This window comes from Urocitellus parryii, chromosome 14 (assembly GCF_045843805.1).
Source record: "Urocitellus parryii isolate mUroPar1 chromosome 14, mUroPar1.hap1, whole genome shotgun sequence".
Taxonomy (NCBI): domain Eukaryota; kingdom Metazoa; phylum Chordata; class Mammalia; order Rodentia; family Sciuridae; genus Urocitellus; species Urocitellus parryii.
The window spans coordinates 9,435,030-9,456,038 of NC_135544.1; the positions used below are offsets into that span (position 1 = coordinate 9,435,030).

General features: G+C 37.9%; 2 protein-coding genes across 2 annotated transcripts in view; one reads left to right on the forward strand and one right to left on the reverse strand.

Moving 5' to 3' along the window:
- Window positions 1–813: 813 nt before the first annotated feature.
- Window positions 814–12,373, reverse strand: Lsm1 (LSM1 homolog, mRNA degradation associated). Its single transcript, XM_026404692.2, has 4 exons — window positions 12,161–12,373; window positions 9,164–9,232; window positions 7,015–7,130; window positions 814–1,232 (listed from the first exon to the last, which is right to left on the reverse strand). Exons 1-4 carry the CDS (start codon window positions 12,204–12,206, stop codon window positions 1,062–1,064), a joined length of 402 nt encoding a protein of 133 aa, XP_026260477.1. The 5' UTR covers window positions 12,207–12,373; the 3' UTR covers window positions 814–1,061.
- A 53-nt stretch (window positions 12,374–12,426) lies between these two features.
- The window catches only part of Bag4 (BAG cochaperone 4), a 32,316-nt gene continuing 23,733 nt past the window's right edge, over window positions 12,427–21,009 (forward strand). The window contains exon 1 of the mRNA XM_026404691.2: window positions 12,427–13,029. Coding sequence (XP_026260476.2) covers window positions 12,757–13,029 — 273 coding nt within the window. The 5' untranslated portion in view covers window positions 12,427–12,756. The remainder of the gene's footprint in view (window positions 13,030–21,009) is intronic.

Genomic DNA, 21,009 nt, shown 5'->3' on the forward strand with positions numbered 1-21,009 from the left:
GTCCACTGTTTACTAAACCACATTACTTTAAAAGTACACTTTGTTATACTTACAGCATAATGATCACTCTTCAACAATCATACTGACAAAGTGGTATTGCTATTATGGTCTAAAAGTTACTAAAACACATTTCATTTGTACTTATTTTTTTAATAGTTTTAGTTTACCTTTTTTTGATGTGGTACTGGGGATCGAACCCAGGGCTTCACACATGCTAGGTAAGCACTGTACAACTGAGCTACAACCCCAGCCTCATTTCTACTTACAAAAAAAAAAAAAGATCAGAGCACAAACAAGCTCAAGATTCAATCCAAAGGATTAGGAAACCTAACTAAATTAGTAGACAACTCAGAGAACAAGCCATCTCAGGAAAATGTTGGATCTCATGGAAACATGGTTTGGTATAGCTGTGGGTGAAGTAAGAATGAAGTTGTTTCTCAAACATGAGGCTTCATTTGTAATCAGATACTGGAAAACTTAAATGAAAGCTCTTTTTTCAACCTTGAACACTTATTTCTTATCAAATACAAACATGAAAAAGGATATGAGGAGGACCCCCAAGATAATCAGTGTGAAAATTCTCCTTCATAAGTAACCAGCTACTTGAAATTGTGATGACAAGGGGAATCCCAGTGAGTGGACTGCTTATACCTTTCTGAGTAGAAACAATTTTTGTCTATCACTGGAGGCAATTCCAACTTGGAAAATAACATGACAGTCCTGAGATTCATATTTTATTTACAAGTCAATGAAAAATGTCCTCTGTAAACTCTAATTTAAGATATGAAAAGCAATATAAAGACACGGTTGCTGGCTCCACAGTGACGTGTGTGAAAGGAGTCCATGCCACTATTTATTCAAACAATGATTCTGTTATTTAAAACAAAGAAAAAAACAAAAACAAAATCCCACATGATTTCTTCATGTTGCATGTGAAAGAATGAAAAATAAAGCTGACTTTTCAAAACTCTACAGTCTGTTCAAATGTATCAGGTGATCAAGATGTCACTTTCATTCAGTGACAGTCCCTACTCTCCAAAGCATAGCCTCTGAGCAATGACTTAATATTCATCAAGAGTATCTGCTCGAGGAATGGATAGACCCCGATCTTTAAGAGCTTGAACTTTCAGCTTCTCTGCTTCTAGCTTGGTCTGCTGTTCCACCCTCTGTTCTTCTAAGATTTCTTCAATAGACACTTGCTGGAGGGGTGTATCACTTTCCTTTTCCAAGTCCTGCAAAAGAGGCAGGTTTGAAAAACTTCCCTTAAAGACTGAGAATAAAGAACCTTACAGATCTAAAGCAAATGGATTTGATTCCTATGGCAGATTACTTTTCATTACTGTGACATGGCTAAAATATCCTTCTAGTACAGAAAGAAACAAAAAAGGCTGATAACATTACTACAGAATATATAACCAGAACATGGTAACAGATCAGTATCGGTGTATATAGCAAAGTTTTAAGTTAGCCAAAATCCCATATTAGTCAGGATTAACTTTATTTATTAAAGAATTAACTTTTCTTTTTTGCAGTATTAGGGACTAAACCAAGTGAGTACTCTACCACTGAGCTACATCACCTTCCTATTTTATTTCTGGTATTGGGGATTGAACCTAGGGGTGTTTTACCACCAAGCTACTTCCCTCCAGAATCAGAGTCTCATAAAGTTGCTGAGGCTGGCCCCAAACTTATGACCCTCCTACCTCAGATTCCCAAGTTGCTTGGATTGCAGGTGTACGCCACTATATCCAGTCCCTTTTTGAGACAGGGTCTTGCTAAGATGTCCAGGCTGATTTTGAACTTGCAATCCTCCTGCCTCAGCTTCCCAGCTGCGGGGATTGCAGGTGTGTGCCACTGTGCCTGGAAACTTTTCTTTAAAACAAAATTATTTGGGCTGCTTATAAACAGCTATCTCTTCAACTGTACAGAATCCAAGAAAGTTACTAAGGCCAAAATGGCTTTATTTATTTTTTGTGGTGCAAGGGATAGAATCCAGAGTCTATCACATTCCCAGCCCAAGAGGCTTTACATTGTATTTTTCATTTCCAAAGTCAGCTTAATTAGGTGGAGGTTGTTGCTCAGTAAAAAGTATAGAATGCTGGGTATGGTGGTATGCACCTACAATCTCAGAGACCTGGGAGGCTGAGGTAGGAGGATCACAAGTTCAAGGCCAGCCTCAGCAATTTACTGAGACCCTGTCTCAAAAACTAAAAAGATCTGGGGACACAGTTCAGTGGTAAAACACCTCTGGGTTCATCCCAGTATCCCTTGCCAAAAAAAAAAAGTAGAGAACACTGATTCAAGTCAGCACCACCCTTCCCACTTTTATTTTTCTTTTTTGGTATTGTAGATCAAACCTAGGAGCATTTAAACACTGAGCTACATCTTCAGCCTTTTTAAATTTTTTTATTCTGAGACAGGGTCTCACCTTGTGATTCTCCTGCCTCAATAGCCTAAGTAGCTGTTATGGGTCTGCACCAGTGACCCTGGTTTCCCACCCTTCTTTATAAACAATAAATGGTTCTTCCTTTAGGAGTTTCTAAATTATAATACAAAGGACCAAGAAAGTATGTAGGTCAGTGGCAGAGCACTTGCCTAGCATGTATAAGTCACTGGGTTTGATTTCTAGCACCACAAAAAGAAAAAAAGAAAAAAAAAAATACAACACAAGACTCTTTCCTCTTTTATGACAAGTCTATAGAATACTTTAGAAGACCAGCTGAATTACTAAACCAGGTTGGTCCCAATGTATTTCTTTACTATTTTAATTTTAAAATACTTTGCTTAATAAAAAAATTATTTTTCCTTATTTCAAAAATAATTCCTCATTGTAGGAAATTTAAAAAATAGGCAGAGAAGCAGAAAAAAATTTAAAAATTACCCATATTTCCAGTATGAAGGATTAATACTTCGGTGAATATCCTTTAAAAAAAAATTATTTATTGGGCTGGGGATGTGGCTCAAGCGGTAGCGCGCTCGCCTGGCATGCGGCGGCCCGGGTTCGATCCTCAGCACCACATACCAACAAAGATGTTGTGTCCACCAATAACTAATAAATAAATAAATAAATATTTTAAAAAAAAATTATTTATTTTCCTTTAGGGATTGAGCCCAGGGGCGTTTAACCACTGAGCCACACCCAGGCCCCCTCCCCTACTATTTTTTTGTAGTCAGGGTCTCACTAAGTTGTTTAAAGTTTGGCTAAATTGCTAAGGCTGGCTTTGAACTACTTGTGATCTTTCTGCCTCAGACTCGGAAAGTTGCTGGGATTATAGGCGTGTGCCATAGCATCTGTATTTTAGAAGATGAAAACACACACACACTCACACACACACACAAAATAATGCAAATATTGACTTTTTTCATTGAATATAGCATGTTTTATATTTTTATTTTTGAATATCTTATAAATATTTGATACACAATTTCAAAATGCAGAAGAACTTTGCTACAAATGTATCTCACTGTGAATAGTGAATTAGAATTAACATACAGGGATTACTGTGTTTATAACATGGAAAGCCTATACAAAGCACTCATTTCGTATTTATTTTCCTCTATCACTCTCAATGATAAGGTTTGGGAAGGCACTGACACATACACAAACTCCATAGCTGTTCTAGTGTGGATACAAGTTAACTGTCACATGCTGCCAAGGTCTTAAAGCTCACAGGCAATAATACTGTCAGAGCACTTTCACCAGAGAAGTTAGGGTAAGTCACATACATATAAGCCACTGGTGCCCTGGGTCAAAGTTAATGGCACCCAACAAAATATATATTATCAATTATACCTTTCCTCACAATCTGTGGGTAGCAACTGGAGGGCAGTGTTCTTGGCATACAGCCTCTTGAGGTTTTCAATGTCATTCATGTGGTTAAGAAGCTGCTACTTCCCAATAATCAGTTTTATTACTTAAGGCTGTGTGTGGCATCATCCTTGAGGCAAAATCCAGGGACTTCTTAAGCAATGTAATGTTTATAGAATCTAAATGGTTTCTGGACATGAGTTTCCTTGGGGCTGGAAATTTCTTTAAACTGATTGTTGATTTATATAATCATGTAAGCATTCCTCAACCATGTTTCTCTAGTGGTTAGTGTAAAACTTCTCAATCCAAACCATAACATGTTAAAAACAAAAAAAACAAAAAAAACAAAAAAAACTCTTCCCTACAAAATGGATCCCAGGAAACAATGAATCTTCAAGTACATTTTTGGCTTGTTTTCAAATATATATACATCTACCACAGACACATTTTTGTACCAACATAACTGGTACGGAAAGTGTGTCTATAGTGCTAAACACTATAAAACTGAAGCAGAGTATGTGTAAATATTTTAAATTAAAGTCTTTCTCTCTGGTGTCAAAGTAATACCTTTCCTCTATAACTGGGTGTAGTGGCTCATGATAGTAATCTCAGTGACTCAAGAGGCTGAGACAGGAGGACCATAAGTTCCAGGCTAGTATGGGCAATTTAGGAAGGCCTTGTCTCAAAATTAAAACAAACAGAGAAACTGGGCCAGGAGTGGTAGCACATGCTTGTAATCCCAGCGGCTGGGGAGTCTGAGGCAGGAGGATCACAAGTTGAAAACCAACCTCAGCAACTTAGTGAGGCCCTAAGTTAGAGAGACTCTATCTCTAAATAAAATATTTTAAAAGGGCTAGAGATGAGGCTCAGTGGTTAAGAGCCCCTGGGTTCAATCCCTAGTACCAAAAACAAAAAACAACAACAACAAAAAACAAAACAACCCCCATGCCAATGTAATTCAGTGGTAAAGCATTCTTAGTCCCTCCCAACTCCAATCACCCTTAATCACCCTCAATCCTACCTATCTAATATAGCTCTTCTAATATACTAGCAGACTACTTTATAGTTCTTTACTAGACCCCCTCTCCTGGAGTACTAGGTGCTTTATTTCAACCTGTACATAAAATATGGTGATCATTTCTGCTGCTTAAACATGCCAGGAATGATAAACCAAACCACATATGCCAACCACAAAAAAAATTCATAAGTAAGAAAAAAGGCATTTTAAACATTTTACTGCAGCACTTGGGCAGTACTGATAGTTTTGATTAGTTATTTCTAGTTATTTCCACCATATCTCTGAACCAATCTGATTGACCCTGGCAAAATTCTCTCTCAAATGATCAATTGCTAAAAATTAGCTCTGAACCAAACCACTCTACTCAAAAGACTTCTGTAAACTGAATTAAGATGTGGCTAGGTATTGGGAAACTTTATTGAATAAAACAAAATAAAAATGGAAAAAATAAACACCAATGTCTTTGGTAAAGAACAGAAAACAGGGCTGGTTACCAGACTTTAATTTCTTTCTTTTTTTTTTTTGTGGTGCTGGGAATCAAATCCAGGGTCTTACACATAATAGGCAAACTCAACCACTGGGCTGTACCCCTAGCTCAACTAGTCTTGTAGGGATCATCAGAATCAACAAGACTTAACTTGATAAAAGGTTTTAAGAAGATATTAAAAAAAAAAAGGGTCCAAGTACTTTTCACATGCACACAATTTTTGCAGTACTGGGGATTGAACCCATGGGTGTTGTACCACTGAACTACATTCCCAGTACCACCCTCCTCTTTATTTATTAATTTTTGGTAACAGGGATTGAACCCAGGGGTGTTTTACAACTAAGCCAAATCACCAGCCCATTTATTTGGGTTGAGGGGTGTACCAGATTGAACTCAGTGGCACTCAACCACTGAGTCACATCCTCAGCCTTATTTTGTATTTTATTTAGAGACAGGATCTCACTGACTTGCTTAAATGCCTCTCTTTTGATGAGGCTGGCTTTGAACTCACAATCTTCCTGCCTCAGCCTCCCAAGCCGCTGGGATCGCAGGCATGCACCACCACGCCTGACTCTGGTTTTTGAGACAGGGTCTCACTAAGTTGTTAAGGCTGCACTCAAACTTGTGATCCTCCTGCCTCAGCCTCCAGAGAAGCTGGCATGACAGGTATGTACCACCATGCCTGGCTAAACAGTTTTATATTTATAAAATAGTTTTCCGATAGTATAAATACACACAGATCCACAGCAATATCACTTTGGAAGATTAACTTTTTGTTGTTGGTATTTTTCACACTGGGGATTAAACCCAGGGGTGCTTTACCATTGAACCACACCTCTGGCCCTTTTTAAAAATTTTTTATTTTGAGACAGATCTTGCCTTTGCTGAGGTTGGTCACTAACTTGCAATGGTCCTGCTTCAGCCTCCCAAGTCCTTGGGATTACAGGCATGTGCCACTGCACCCAGCTGATTTAACTTTTCACTTGCCAATTGTTCTTTCTGGCACAGGTACTTCCTTCCTGGCTATGATCCAAGGATCACAGCTGAGCTCCATTTTTCAGGATAGACAAAAGAAGGGCTTTTCGTACAGCCTTTTTTTCTCTTTCCCCCTTGAAAAATATGGACAATGTTATATATGCAATGTGTTCTTCCCTCAAACTCTGCTAATTAATTTTTGTTATGGAAAACCACTTTAATCAATTAAATGACTGCAAAATATTCTAACATAGGTAACCTATAAACCAACAACATTCATCGAAAGTCTTTTTGATTTTCTGCTATTAGATATACACAGAAATTCTATATTAACAAACATATTTATATAGGACAATATATTTTTAAAAAAATTTTATTTATTTATTTTAGTTATTGATGGACCTTTACATGTGGTACTGAGAATTGAATCCAGTGCCTCACACATTCGAGGCAAGTGATCTACCACTGAGCCACAACACCAGTCCAGAGCAATATTTTTATATCAGGTAAAATCACTGATATTTTGTTCATGGGATCAAAATATTTAAATGCCCAAAGGCACTGAAACAAAGTTAATTTTTCTGGGTAGCTTTCCTAATTTGGTGGGTGCCTGTGATAAACAAACTCAGTGATATGTGGAAAATATTTTTTTCCTCTTGAAAAGACAAAAGAAACCTAACTAGTATGAATATCAAGATCCATAGTAGCTTAACAGTTTTCACTTACTATTTCTCCTAGTAGGACCACATTTTCTCCTCTGACCACAAAAATTCCTCGAGGAATATCACCGTATTTTTTGCCCACATGAATACGCTCCACAGTCTGATGTAGCACTAAGTTAGCTATAAGTGTATAGGAAAAAAACAAAGATATTTAGTACACATGATTGGATAAAGGTCCATAACTCAACTATTCAGTGATTTTGAGTAGAAAAGATTCAGCTAAACATGATTTCCAAACTTTTTAATTCTAGGAAGAACAAAAATTTCAAATAATCTTCTCTTTCACTGAGAAGAATTTAAACAATTGCAAGTAGATTAGTTGGGATTATGTTGCACTAATCCATGAATGGCAGCAGAAATAAGTTATGAAAAATAAATTCCTTTAATGGTTAACTGCTTGTATCAACACAGTTATGAAAAAAATAAGTGAGCCAGGTATGGTGGTGCATGCCTATAATCCCAGCAATTTGGGAGGCTGAGGGAGGAAGAAGTTCTAGGCTAGCCTCAGCAACTAGTGAGACACTGTCTCAAAATAAAAATAAAAAGGTTGAGATGTGGCTTAGTGCCTCTGGGTTCAATCCCCAGTATTTAAAAAAAAAAAAAAAAAAGAAAGAAAAAGAAAGAAAGGAAGGAAGGGAAAATATAGTACATGTATAAAGGCATAAATTGGCGTGAACATACTTGATATACAGATATGAAAAATTGTGCCCTAAATGTGTAATAATAATTGTAATGCTTTCCACTGCTGTTGTGTCTTTAAAAAAAAAAAAAAAAAGAAATTTGGAAAACTTGAATAATGGTAACAACCATTCAGATTAAAACTTAGGTTTTGAAATGAGACAGTGTTTCTTTGTGGTGTGGATATGTGTATATGATGCCTTACTGAAGATTTAACTTTGTTTCAGTACTTAGGATTCGTTTAAACCAATGCAAGTATCCATAAATTATGATATAGCAAAAACCTATTTTTCACCTTGGGAGAAAATTATAGTTGGTAATTCAAGAGTAAACTCAATATTCACTACTTATCCTTAAAGTACTCTGATTAATTATTTTTCTTCTTTGAAGTAGTAATATTTGTCATATTTGAAGCAAAGCAGAAATCTACGTTCATACATTTTTCTTTAGAGTCTCACTGTGTGGCCCAGACTGGCTTTGAACTCCTGGGCCCAAGTGATTCTCCTGCATCAGTCTCCCAAATGGCTGGGACTAAAGGTGTGTGCCACCATGCCCAGGTATTCATTCTTTTCTTTCTTTCCCTTTGTTCCCCCCACCTCTTTCTTTATTTATTTCTAGTATTGGGATTGAACCCAGAGGTGCTTATCCATTGAGCCACATCCCCAGTCCTTTTTATGTTATTTAGAGATGGGGTCTTACTGAGTTGCTAAGGGCCTCACTAAGTTGCGAAGGCTGACTTTGAACTCACGACCCTCGTGCCCCAGACTCCTGAGCTGCTGGGATTACAAGCATGTGCCACTGTGCCTGGCCAGCCTCCATACCTTCTAGAATTCTTTTTTTTTTTTTTGGCACACTGAGGATTGACTCAGGGCCTCACACATGCCAGGCAAAAGCTCTGCCACTGATCTATACCCCTTATCCCTTTGGTTCAACAAAAGTTGATGTGAACTGAAAAGTTTCTTGAAATGGAAGGAAACACATATCTCTTATTTTAGAAAAATGCACTCTGTAAAACAAAGATTGAGAATCCTGAGTCTAATGTATCCCTATAGGTAAAACATCGAGCTTAATGTTCCATCAAAATCTTCACGGAATGCCTTCTCCCCAATTTTCATTGAACAAGGAGAGATTACCTTCAGTGCAGGAAGTGCTTTGAAGAGAGTGGCACCCAAGCCAATGTACAAATGAGCAGCCTTTTCAGTGAACTGAGTTTATTTCTATCATTTGGCTCCCTCTAATGGGGGAAATAAAAAAAAAGTCCAAAATACTACTGTGAAAACCAGTTGCAGGTATATATGCTTGTAAATATACAAGCATTTGAATCACCTAATCATACTTACTTAAAACAGTTCCAATATGCCAGACACATATGAAAAAGTTGCACAGAAATAAAGTTCAACATAAAATAACACCAAAAATGCAATGGGTGGCTGTTATTATACAGAGAATTAAAGGAGTCCATAATCAATACATACCAAATTGATCAATGCTTCTTAAAAAGCCTATAAGTGTCCTTCCATCTCGAAGCAGAACCAAGTGCTTTTCTGGAGAGAGGGAAAAGGATCTTTAAAATGAAAGATGTCAGCTTCAGTGAGTTTATACGATAAAAAAGAAAATAAAGTTAATAGCAGTTTAAGTATACTACTTCCTCTTTAATGGACTTAAGATGGAATTCACTGGGAAAAAACAGAGGGATGGCCAGGACAGCCTAGGACTTAAATTTGAAGATTGGTGGTAAAAAGAGAAACACAGTAGTGGCTAAAGAGGTAAAAATGTGCAGGGTATGGAGCCAGGAAGCCTAACTGGCTTCATACCCTGATGTTTGGCCCTTAAACCTTCACACTGTTATTTCAGTTTCTGTCTGTAAATTGAAAAATTTAGAAAGGTTTTCAATAAATACAATGCCTTGGGTTGGGGGTATAGCTTAGTAATAGAGCAAGCACTAAGTATGTGGGAGGCCCTGGGTTAAATCCGTAGCACCAAAACAAAAGCAAAAGCAACACCTCAGATATTTACAATGAGGACCTAATAAGCTACAGCATAATTCAATATTTATTAAGAGATACAAGCTATTCTGGGGTCTGAACACCAACCTTATGAATTAATATTCATTGTAAGGGAACATAGATAAAAGATAACAAAATTTCAGCCAGTCGTTTCTTTAATGCCATGCATAAAATACTTTGTAGATGCAGAAAAGAGGGGCAGTGATTTTTGCCTTGAAGGAACTTGTCTTATTCCTTGGACTGTTCTTGCCGTAATCAAGCAAATTGTAATTATATGAGATTTCAGAGAAAATATAATTTACCTGGAGGAGGTATTCAAGTTGGATCTTGAAAGGTAAGTAATTTTTGGTCATGGGAAAGGAAAGAGAAAGGGAGAGAAAACTGTAAATTAAGCAAAAGGGACAAAAGGACTATATACCCCTATTATTGGCTAAAGGCTAAGGATGTGAAGGGAAAGAGCAGTAGTTAAAGTCAGAATAGTATTAGGGGCAGGTTTAAATTTGGATTTGAAATCGGACGTGGTGGCACATGCCTGTAATCCCAGCAGCTTGGGAAGCTGAGGCAGGAGGATTGTGAGTTCAAAACTGGCCTCAGCAATGGCAAGGTGCTAAGCAACTCAATGAGACTCTGTCTCTAAATAAAATACAAAATAGGGCTGGGGATGTGGCTCTGTGGTTGAGTGTCCCTAAATTCAATCTCCAGTAAACCCCTCCCCCCCCATTTTGATTTGACTTCATAAGAAACACAAAAACACTGAAGACTAAACTAACAGAAAAGCAAGAGAAGTTATAAAGCTAATGCCTATCTGGGAGATCTCTTAAGAGATTTCGAGAAAGAAGCAGTCCAAATATGCTACTCAGATCATCTCTTCTGGGGAATAGTAAAGAGCAGAAGAGACGAAAAAATTTGCAAAAACCAGAGTTAGAGAAACCAAGAGAACAGAATTAAGAATTCAGGGATGATAGTATCACAAATGCTGCTGGAGAGAACTCAGAGGAGAGCCTTAGAATGATTACTTAGGAAGTAGTTTCAGTAGTGTGTTGATAGCAAAAAATTAAGATTGCAGAGGTAAAAGAAGGTGGTCAGGAAGTAGAGTAAAACAGAGACGATTCAAGATACCGATAAAGAGATGGAAGTTTGATGGGGAGATACAACTGAGGAAATATTTGAGATGGACAGACAATAACATATATAAAGGAAAGGATGTGGCAAGGACAAAGAGGCAGAAGACATGAAAGAAAACGTATAATGTAAGAAGATTCCAAAAGCAGTGGAAGGAAACAGTAATAACAGAAAGGGAGGAATACTTCCTACTCAAATGAGAGAATGGGTGAAAATACAAAAAGACTATGGAGAGGAGAAGAGGGTATATTCTGTGGGGTGGTGATGTACAGTCTGTATATCAAGTGGTTTCAAACTTTTTAAGAGGGTCCTGAAATCTACAAAGAGGCACAGATTAGAAGGCTTGAAAACAAAACATAATTTTTAGGAAAATGGAAGGGTGTGTTAGTGGTTTCAATAATTCATATATACAAGAAGAGGTGAAGGCAAAAGGGAAGAGCATCCTCAAGCCAGTAAAATAGAATATTTCATTACACCTTACAGGTAGACTACTTACAGAGTAATGTTTGTATACATATTTGGTTCAATTTATACTACATTTCCTTTCATTAGCAAAATTAGTAATTTGGGTTTAAAAAACGATCTCAGATAACCATAAAATGAGAATGTAATCAAACAATCTAATTTTCATACTCGCACAGTAAATACAGAGATCACTGTAACTTGTTTGAAAATGTGTAAATCATTTTGCAGCAATTACAAGTTAATGAGGCAGATAATATGATTAAAATGATAAAAATGTTACTTCTTGAAGAATAATGCACAGATAAAAATTTTGATAAATACAGGTTGTCTGGCAGTGGTCTCTACTAACATAACCTGAAAATGCTAATGACCCTCATAGTAAAAGAATATTGCAAATGGCTACAGAACAGAAAGCCTACATTTACTGCTAATTTAAACCGACTGCTGTTGTCTTAATATTTTCATTTTTTGATGCATCCTTCCTCTAAATATTCTCATGTACCCACTAGTAACAACCTGGTACTTAGAGAAATTACCGCGGGAAACAGTGGATGCGGGACAAGTCGGCTAGGCCACTTTGGTACTCGGGCCTAGGCTGCCACGACCCTCGGAACTAAAAATAAATTCAACAGTTTGAGGCTCACCAGCCCTAGGTCTGGTGAAGGTTGCGAGGGGCAGAACTGAGGTAGCAGGCAAGGAGGTGGCAAGCGGTGGGGTCCCGTGGCTGTGGAGAATTTCAAGGCAGAACACTCAGAAATGAGCTCAAAACATACTGCCCCCAGCTCTGGACTCATTCTACAAGTTCCCTCCAAAGAGGGCCGTGTTCCGGAGAGAAAGGGTCTCACTCCAGGCTTCACCGGGAGGAAATGAGCTACTCACTGTCGATGTCCTCGATGAGGCTGGCGGTGCCGGGCATATAGTTCATTTTGAGCTGAGATGAGGCTATAATGTACAGCGGCGATAGGCCAGCGTGTCCAATAGCTCTTTTTTCCCACCGCAGTCGCCGCCTCGGCGGGACCGGGACAGGAAAGCCTCTTTCCAGACCACCACTTCTGCCCCGGCTTTCAGCCGCCGGGGTCTGCCGGAAGCACCTTCATATTACCCCACCCACTTCCGGTATCACGTGCCTGCCCCCCGGAAGAGGTGGGGCAGTCGTGCGGTTCGGGACGGTGGAGTTCGGGGTACCGTTTCCCCATCCTGGAGAAATTAGGATGAAGGATCTAGATTGGATAGAGGGTGGAAAAATGTTTCCTTTCGTATAAGGAGCATGGTGCCTCCTCTTGCTTTCCTGCTTCGAGACCAGGGAGTCACTGCCGTCCTCTACGTTCGGGACTCGGCAAAAGGGGCGGGTCAGCGCCTGGGATTGGCTGTTATCGTCCGACCCCTCTTACTGCTCTCCACTCTTTCTCTCCTGCAGGCGCCTGCGCAATGGGTTGGCCGTGGGGGGCGGGAAGCGCTTCGGGGCAGTAGAGCCCATGTCGGCCTTGAGGCGTTCGGGCTACGGCCCCAGTGACGGTCCGTCTTATGGTCGCTACTACGGGCCTGGGGGTGGAGATGTGCCAGTGCACCTCCCCCCGCCCATATATCCTCCCCTTCGCCCCGAACCTCCCCAGCCTCCCATTTCCTGGCGGGTGCGCGGGGGCGGCCCGCCTGAGACCACCTGGCCCGGAGAAGGCGGAGGTGGAGATGGCTACTATCCCTCCGGGGGCGCCTGGCCGGAGCCGGGTCGAGCTGCAGGAAGCCACCAGGTAAGCTTTGAAACATGTGGCTTGGGGGATCCGATAGGGGTGTTTGGTGGGGGAGTAGGCGAGGGTCCTTGCGCTTTTTGTACCTCTGTTTGCAATGGCTCGGGTTTCATATTTGTTTTCCTTATGGGGAGTGGATTGGAGAGACAGACGAGAGACAGACTGGGAACATGGGTGGGAGAATATGCTTGTTTTCATTTTGCCCCTCCGTTTCTGCTTCGGCTGCAATAAGTGTATCTGTTTCATTAAGAAAGGAAAAAACAATATGCGCTGACTTCTAAGCTCAGTAGCAGGCTGGGGATCTGTCACCACGGAGCGATGTTGGGATGGAATGGCAGGGCTCTGCTTGAGCTCTGACAATTTATCCTGCGTGGCTAGAGTGACTGCAGCCCCCGTTGTCGCTCAGCAACCCCTCCCGCTGGGGGGAAGGAACCTGAACGAGGGGGAGGGAATCTGAGCATTTAGCCCTTTGCTCCTAAAGCTTTGCCCTGGATCGAATCACGAATAATCAATATCGTAAACATCTTTGTTTTATTTAATGTTCACAGCAACTACAAGTTAAATGTCATTACGGCATCCCTATTTTCAAATAACAAAGGCAGATTTGAGAAGTTAACGCATTTGCTTAATGTATTTGAACTTGTAACATTTTATTCTCTGTATTCCTGCCAGAAATGTGTTTCCGTTTTATTAATGTAGTATTTTTAGTAAGGGGCTATCTTTATAGAGTGGTGGCACACCTCTCTTTTCAGTTAGGAAGTATGGCAAAATCATTTGTTGAAAGTGTTATTAGCGAAATTCCCATACATTGTTGGTGGGATTGTAAAATGATGTAATGCTTTGGAAGATTGTTGGACAGTTTCTCAAAACATTAAGCATAGAATTAGTATATGAGACAACAAGTTCATTCCTAGAGAACTGAAAACATGTCCATATAAAAACTTTTGCACATATGTTGGTAGCACCGTTATTCATAACGAAAAATGGAAGTAACCCATACGTCCATCAACTGATGAATGGGTTAACAAGATATGGTATATTCATACAGTGAAATATTATTTGGATATAGAAAGGATTGAAGTACTGATGCATGCTGCAACAGGAATGAACCTTTAAAAGATCAGGCATCTTGGGTAAAGCCAGTCAAAAAGATTGCATATTGTATTGATCCATTTATGTAAAATATCCAGAGTAGGCAAATTCAAAGAGACAAAAAGATTAGTGATTGCCAGGGGTTGAAGAACAAGAGCTATTGATGAGTTTATGGATTTCTTTTTCTTCCTTATTTTTTTTTTTCTTCCTGTGGTACAATCAGGTTGAACCCAGGAGCATTCTGCCTCTGAGTTACATACCCAGCTCATTTTAAAATTCTATTTTGAGTTGGCATCTCACTAAGTTGTCCAGGTAGTCCTGGAGCTTGTGATGTTGCCTTGGCCTCTCCAGTGGCAGGGAGTTGAGATTATAGGCTAGTGCCACTGCCTCTGGCTTTTTTATCTTTTTCTGGGTATAATACGGTTGGGAGTGGGGGCTGCTCTACTACTGAGCTATATTCCCCAGCCCTTTTTTGAGTTTTTGAGACAAAGTCTGGCTAAGTTGGCCTTGAACTTGCAATTCTCCTGCCTTGGACTTCTGGGTTGCTGGGCTTATTTGCATGTACCATACCACCACATCAGACTTGGTGTTTCTTTCTTTCTTACTTTCTTTCTTTTTTTAAGAGTTTCTTTTTTAGTTGTAGATGGACATAATACCTTTGTTTATTTTTTTATGTGGTGCTGAGGCTCGAACACAGCGCATGCTCATGAATGCTAGGCAAGTGCTCTAGCACTGAGCCACAACCTCAATCCCTTGGTGTTTCTTTTTGAGGTAATTTGTACACTTTTTTTTTTTTAATATTTATTTTTTAGTTCTCGGCGGACACAACATCTTTGTTGGTATGTGGTGCTGAGGATCGAACCCGGGCCGCACGCACTCCAGGCGAGCGCGCTACCAGTTGAGCCACATCCCCAGCCCTAATTTGTACACTTTAAAAGGATGGGTTTATGGTATGCTAGTTATATCTCATAAAATTGTATGAGAAAAAAATGTGTAGCAGTGAGAATTTACTGTAAAAGAAAGATCTGGAATAAGTAAATTGTGGGACTTTTAATCCTATGATCTAGTGATGAAATGCTTGATTTATAGGTGCCCAGATTTAAAGATCAGTTGAAGGAAAAGAGAAGAGGACCTCCAAACTGCTTATTTACTTTTGTTAGACTTGGCTGTGTTAGCAAAACAGTGAATTTTCTGGGGTAGAGCTAGCAATGGGTTTGGATAAACCAGAGCAGTTAAGATTTTAGCTTTGTGTAGGGAGTTGTGAGGTGTGGTTGAAGTATAGGTGTACACATATTGTGGGTGATGGTGTTGAAATTGTTGGTAGATAAAACTGTATGTGTATAATTGGCATTTGTAAATCATTTTAAAAGTTTGTATTCTATCATTCAGGTCAAGGATTCTGAAACTTTAAAAGTATAGATTGGTAATTTCTTCTATAGCAGTAGAAAATGAATACAGTGCCTGTTGTCATAGATATTGCAAACTTTTTTTTAAATTCATTGTCTTTATTGGTTTTTATGTAAGTTTGATGTTTTTATATTGTTAAGTCTGTCAAACTAAAAATCAAACAAAATAGGAAAGTAAGAATTTTACTACTAAAAAAAGTCTTGGAAGCCTGTTAGAAATGCAGAATTTGCCCTCTTTTAGACTTACTACTGCAATGTATTGAGATTCCCAGGTGATTCATATACACATTTATGTTTTTATTTATGAGAAGCTTTGCACTATAGAATTGGATATATTGAGATGATGTTGCATTGAACCAGAATAAAGACTTGACTATATTAACATATTTAAATATGATAGGGCAAAATTGGAAATCTGCCACTCTCTCCATTTATTATTTATTTATTTATTGTAGTGCTGGGGCTTGAACTAGGGGCCTTTTTAAAATATTTATTTTTAGTTATAGGTAGACACAATATCTTTATTTTTTATTTTTATGTGGTGCTGGGGATTGAACCCAGTGCCTCATGCATGATAGGCAAGCACTCTACAGGTGAGCCACAACCCCAGCCCTTGAACTTGGGGCCTTTTATACATTAGGCAAGTGCTTTACCACTGAGCTACATCCCTAGCCCTCCATTATTTTTCCCCCCCAAAAGTAATTTTAGGGGGCTGGGGATGTGGCTCAAGCGGTAGCACGCTCACCTGGCATGCAGGCGGCGGGTTCCATCCTCAGCACCACATACAAAGATGTCGTTCGTGTCCGCTGAAAACTAAAAACTAAAAATAAATATTAAAAAATTCTTTCTCTCTCTCTTAAAAAAAAAAGTAATTTTAGGAAAATTTACTTCAAAGAGTTAAACTTTTCTTGTTACCTATCCGTAAAGTATACAGTAAATATCCAGTATTTATAGCACTGTAGTTTGATCCTTGAACTAACAGCATCTGCATAACAATTGGAAATGGTTGGAAATATTTTGTCTCAGGCCCTACCCCAGATCTATTGACTCTGCATTTTATTTATTTATTTATTTTGGTAGTAGGGATTGAACCTAGGAGTGCTTTATCACTGAGTCACATCCCCAGCCCTTTTTATTGTATTTTTATTTTGAGACAGAATTGTACTAAGTTGCTCAGGGCCTCAGTGGGTTGCTGAGGATGGCTTTGAATTTATAATCCTCCTGCTTCAGCCTCCAGAGTCACTGGGATTTCAGGCATGTGCCACAGCCAGGCTTTGAAACTGCATTTCAACAAGATTTGTTGATGATAAGGTTTATATATAATAATACTTCTTTAAACTATCACCACTAAAATCAACAATATCTTCAAATTGCCAATCCAACAACTTCTTTTCAGTTCTCATACCACTGTCCTTGCCTGGTTTGTACATGACTTCTTGGAGTCTATTATTCTTCAATTATTTTCTCCCATAATATATATTTTTTAGTATTTTTTTTAGTTGTTGAAGGACCTTTGTTTAATCTATATGTGGTGCTGAGAAGCTAACCCAGTGCCTCACACATGCTAGGCAAGTGTCTACCATTGAGCTACAATCCAGCCCCCTCCCATAATATTTTAATTCCCTTTTCTCTAGTCCCTATAATTATACAAATGTAAATATATATACAGGTATTTTATATATATCTATATCTATATATATATCGTATACGTATACAATATGTGTAGTATATACATATATGTTATATATGTATATTATGTATATTTACTTATTTTTGGTACTGGAGATTGAACCCAGGGCACTTAATCACTGAGCCATATCCCCAACCCTTTTTTATTTTAATTTAATTAATTATTATTTTTTTTGTACCCGAGATTGAACTCAGGGGCACTCGATCACTGAACCACAATCCAAGCCCTATTTTGTATTTTATTTAGAGATAGGGTCTCACTGAATTGTTTTAGTGTCTCACTTTTTTTTTTTTTTTTTTTTTTTTGCTGAGGCTGGCTTTGAACTCAAGATCCTCCTGTCTCAGCCTCCTGAACTGCTGGGACTACATAGAGGCCTGTGCCACTGAGCCCAGGTTTTTTTTTTTTTTTTTTTTTTTTTTTTTTTGAGACAGGATCTTACTAAGTTACCCAGGGCCTTGCTGAATTGCTGGGTTTGGCCTTGAACTTGTGATCCTCCTTCCTTGTCCTCCCAAGCAGCTGGGATGAAAGAGGTATGCCACCAGGTTGGCTGAATGAGAGGTTTTGATAAGAAGTACTTCTAGAAATTTTTTTTTCTTTGTTTTGGGTCCTGGGGAGTGAATTCAGGGGTACTCGACCACTGAGCCATGTCCCCAGTCTTGTTTTGTATTTTATTTAGAGACAGGTTCTCATTGAGTTGCTTAGTGCTTAGTTTTTGCTGAGGCTGGCTTTGAAATTGCCAATGTCAAAATGCATTCTACTGGTGTGTATAAGTAATTAGAACAAATAAAAAAAAGTGAAGGAAAAAAATAAAATAAATTAAAAAATGAATAAGTAAATAAATAAAGTGAGGAAAAGAATTGAAACCTCTTGTGAACTAGAGGGGATAGAAAGAATTCAGAGTTGGAGGAGAGGAGAAGTACAGGTCATTTCAGAGTAAGGAAAATAGGATAGGATATGCTGGGAAATTTATATTATAGCATATGCTGATAAATGTTATAATCAATGCTAGGGAAAGGGTGGAAATTGTAGAAAAACTTGGAGAAAACTCAAATGAGATTGGAAATTTCGAAAATTGTGATGAGGATAAAGTGATTTTGGATATTTAGCTGTACAAATTATTTATATATTTTTAAGATAACTTTTGTGAAGATCTTGTTTAAAAATATAAGCAAATTTATAAGTATAACTTGTATAGTACCGGCACTACCCAGATTCCTCCATTATTAGATTTGCTTGGGCCAAAGTTGTTTTTTGCAGCAATATTGGTAAGTCACTAAATTTAATCATATATCCAGCTTTGTGGTGTGTGTGTGTGTGTGTGTGTGTGTGTGTGTGTGTGTGTGTGTGTGTTGCGTCTTGAACCCAGGACCTTGATCATGCTAAGCATGCACTCTACCACTGAGTCATATCTCAGCTCTTTACTTCTTATGTAACTAGTTAGTTCTAAGACAAAAATGAGAAGGAATTTACTTGACTCTAGCCTTCATCTGAGATTTAAGTAGTATATCTTAGACAGAAAAAAGTAAATAAATGGTATTTTGCCACAGAAAATTGTAATTAAATTTCCTTTGCCAGAAAAGCTTTAATTCATATTATAATCACTTGTGAAAACCTTTTATTACCTTTTTTATTTAAACCTTTGTTTTAGTTTATATTTCAGTCAATAAATGAAAAGTTTAGAGTTAGTTCTTCACTTCCTTATGCCATTTTGCCCAAACCATATTCCATTTTTTAGTTCTGATCTTTTTTCCTGAATCTACTAGCTCATTTTCTTCCACTTACAAAAAAATTCAAACCACCTAATCCTAAAAATTCATCCCTAAATCCTGGTATCTAGTGAAGTGACCATTTTTCACTGACGAAAAGTTTAGAATTGGCATCTTAGGGTTTTATTTATTTATTAGTTTAGTTTATAGAATAAAGTTTAGCTTTAGTCAATATCTTTTGAAGCCATTTGTGTTAGGTTGTGTCAGGCATAAGCACAGACTTTCAATGTTACTGGATATATCTTTATATTTGTCCCCTTTTGTCCAAAAGGAAGGGAAAAAAAGAGAGACAAGGTGTGTGTGGGGGGACAAAGATGATCTTTTGAAATTGACAATATATTTTTGAAAAAATATATTAAGGGGGATTGAACTTAAGGGTGCTTTACCATTGAGATACACCCCAGACCTTGTTTTTTTTTTTTTTTTTTTTTATTTTGAGACAGGGTCTTGCTGAGTTGCTTAGGGTCTTGCTAAGTTGCTGAGGCTGGCCTCAGATTTATAATCTCCTTTCCTCAGCCTTCTGAGTTGCTGGGATTATAGGTGTTTACTACCACGCCTGGCTAAAATTAATGATTTTTATTATTTAGTTGAGAATATTCTTATTTTTTTAATTTAAAAAAATAGCATAATTTACATATAGTATATCACACCCATTTTTAGGAATAGTTCTGAATTATAGTTCTTTGTTTTTTTATTTGGTGGAGAGGATTGAATCTGGGGCCTTACACATGTTCTATTACTGAGCTGTTGATCTCTGGTACAACAATTTTGCAGGTATCCCATTCTAAGACATATAATCAGTTATTAATTTAAGAGAACTTGATTTAAAAAGAATTTTTTTAGTTGTAGATGGATACAATACCTTTATTTTTATTTATTTTTTTATCTGGTGCTGAGGGATTGAATCAGTGCCTCACAAGTACTAGGCAAGTGCTCTACCATTGAGCTACAACCCCAGCCCTGATTTTTTAAAAAAAATATTTATTTTTTAGTTGTAGTTGGACACAATGTCTTTATTTTATTTATTTATTTTATGTGGTGCTGAGGATTGAACCCAGGGCCTCGCACGTGCTAGGCAAGCGCTCTACCGCTGAGCCACAATCCCAGCACCCCCAGCCCTGATTTTTTTTAAATTATTTTTTTAAAATTATTTTTCAATAGAAATTCATATTTAGAAGCTAACTGTGTAAGTCAGGATCTATGCAGGAAAACAGAAACCTCACTAGTTCTTTTGAAACAGATATTTTGATTTAGGGAATTAGTTAAATAGGTATTGGAGTTCTGAAAAGGGAAAAAGAGAAAACAGAAGTAATAGAAGATAGTAACTGTAGGAAGCAAGTACAACTTCTAGGGCTGGGGAATAAAGGGAAACTGTTAGGCTTATTAGAACTTGGAAACTTGGAAAATAGGCTGGTGGAGCTGAAACCTAAATTGGGTGCCAGTTGTACCAATTGCCTTTTTTCCTTTCTCTACTGAAGCCAATTCCAAGGACCTCATCCATGCTACAAGTGCTTTATCACTGAGCTATACCCACACCACTAGCTTTCAAGAATATTTTCTAATGTAGCTTTTAAATTTCTTTAATGGATACTTGTATGTATTTCTCTTTCCTTAGTAGTTATTTGTGGGCTAACTATGCATGTTACCAGAATCAACTTCCTATTTAGACTAACTTAATTCCAGTGATATGTAGAAATAAATGTTACTTCTATATAATTTTATATCCTTTTCTCCTTTATGATATAATTGTTATCCATACTCTATCTATAAATGTTACTTACCCATTGTTACTTATTATACTTACTAATTTATATAATTTTATGTTTTTTAAAGAATCTGAGAGAAGAAAGGAGAGCAAGTCTATATGTTTTAATATATTAGCGTTTCTTTGTTGGGGGATATTGGGTTATATTGGAGATTGAATCTGGGGGCATTCTACCACAGAGCTACATCCCCAACCCTTTTTATTTTATTTTGAGGCAAGTTCTCATTAAATTGTCCAGTCTGGCCTCAAACTTGTGATCCCCAT

Coding starts and splice junctions, on each gene's coding strand:
- Lsm1 (XM_026404692.2), bottom strand. CDS start 12,206: ATGAACTATATGCCCGGCACCGCCAGCCTCATCGAGGACATCGACA. Junction 9,233..12,160: donor CCTCATCGAGGACATCGACA/GTGAGTAGCTCA, acceptor CCCTCTCTCCAG/AAAAGCACTTGGTTCTGCTT. Junction 7,131..9,163: donor AAGAAGCATTGATCAATTTG/GTATGTATTGAT, acceptor ATACACTTATAG/CTAACTTAGTGCTACATCAG.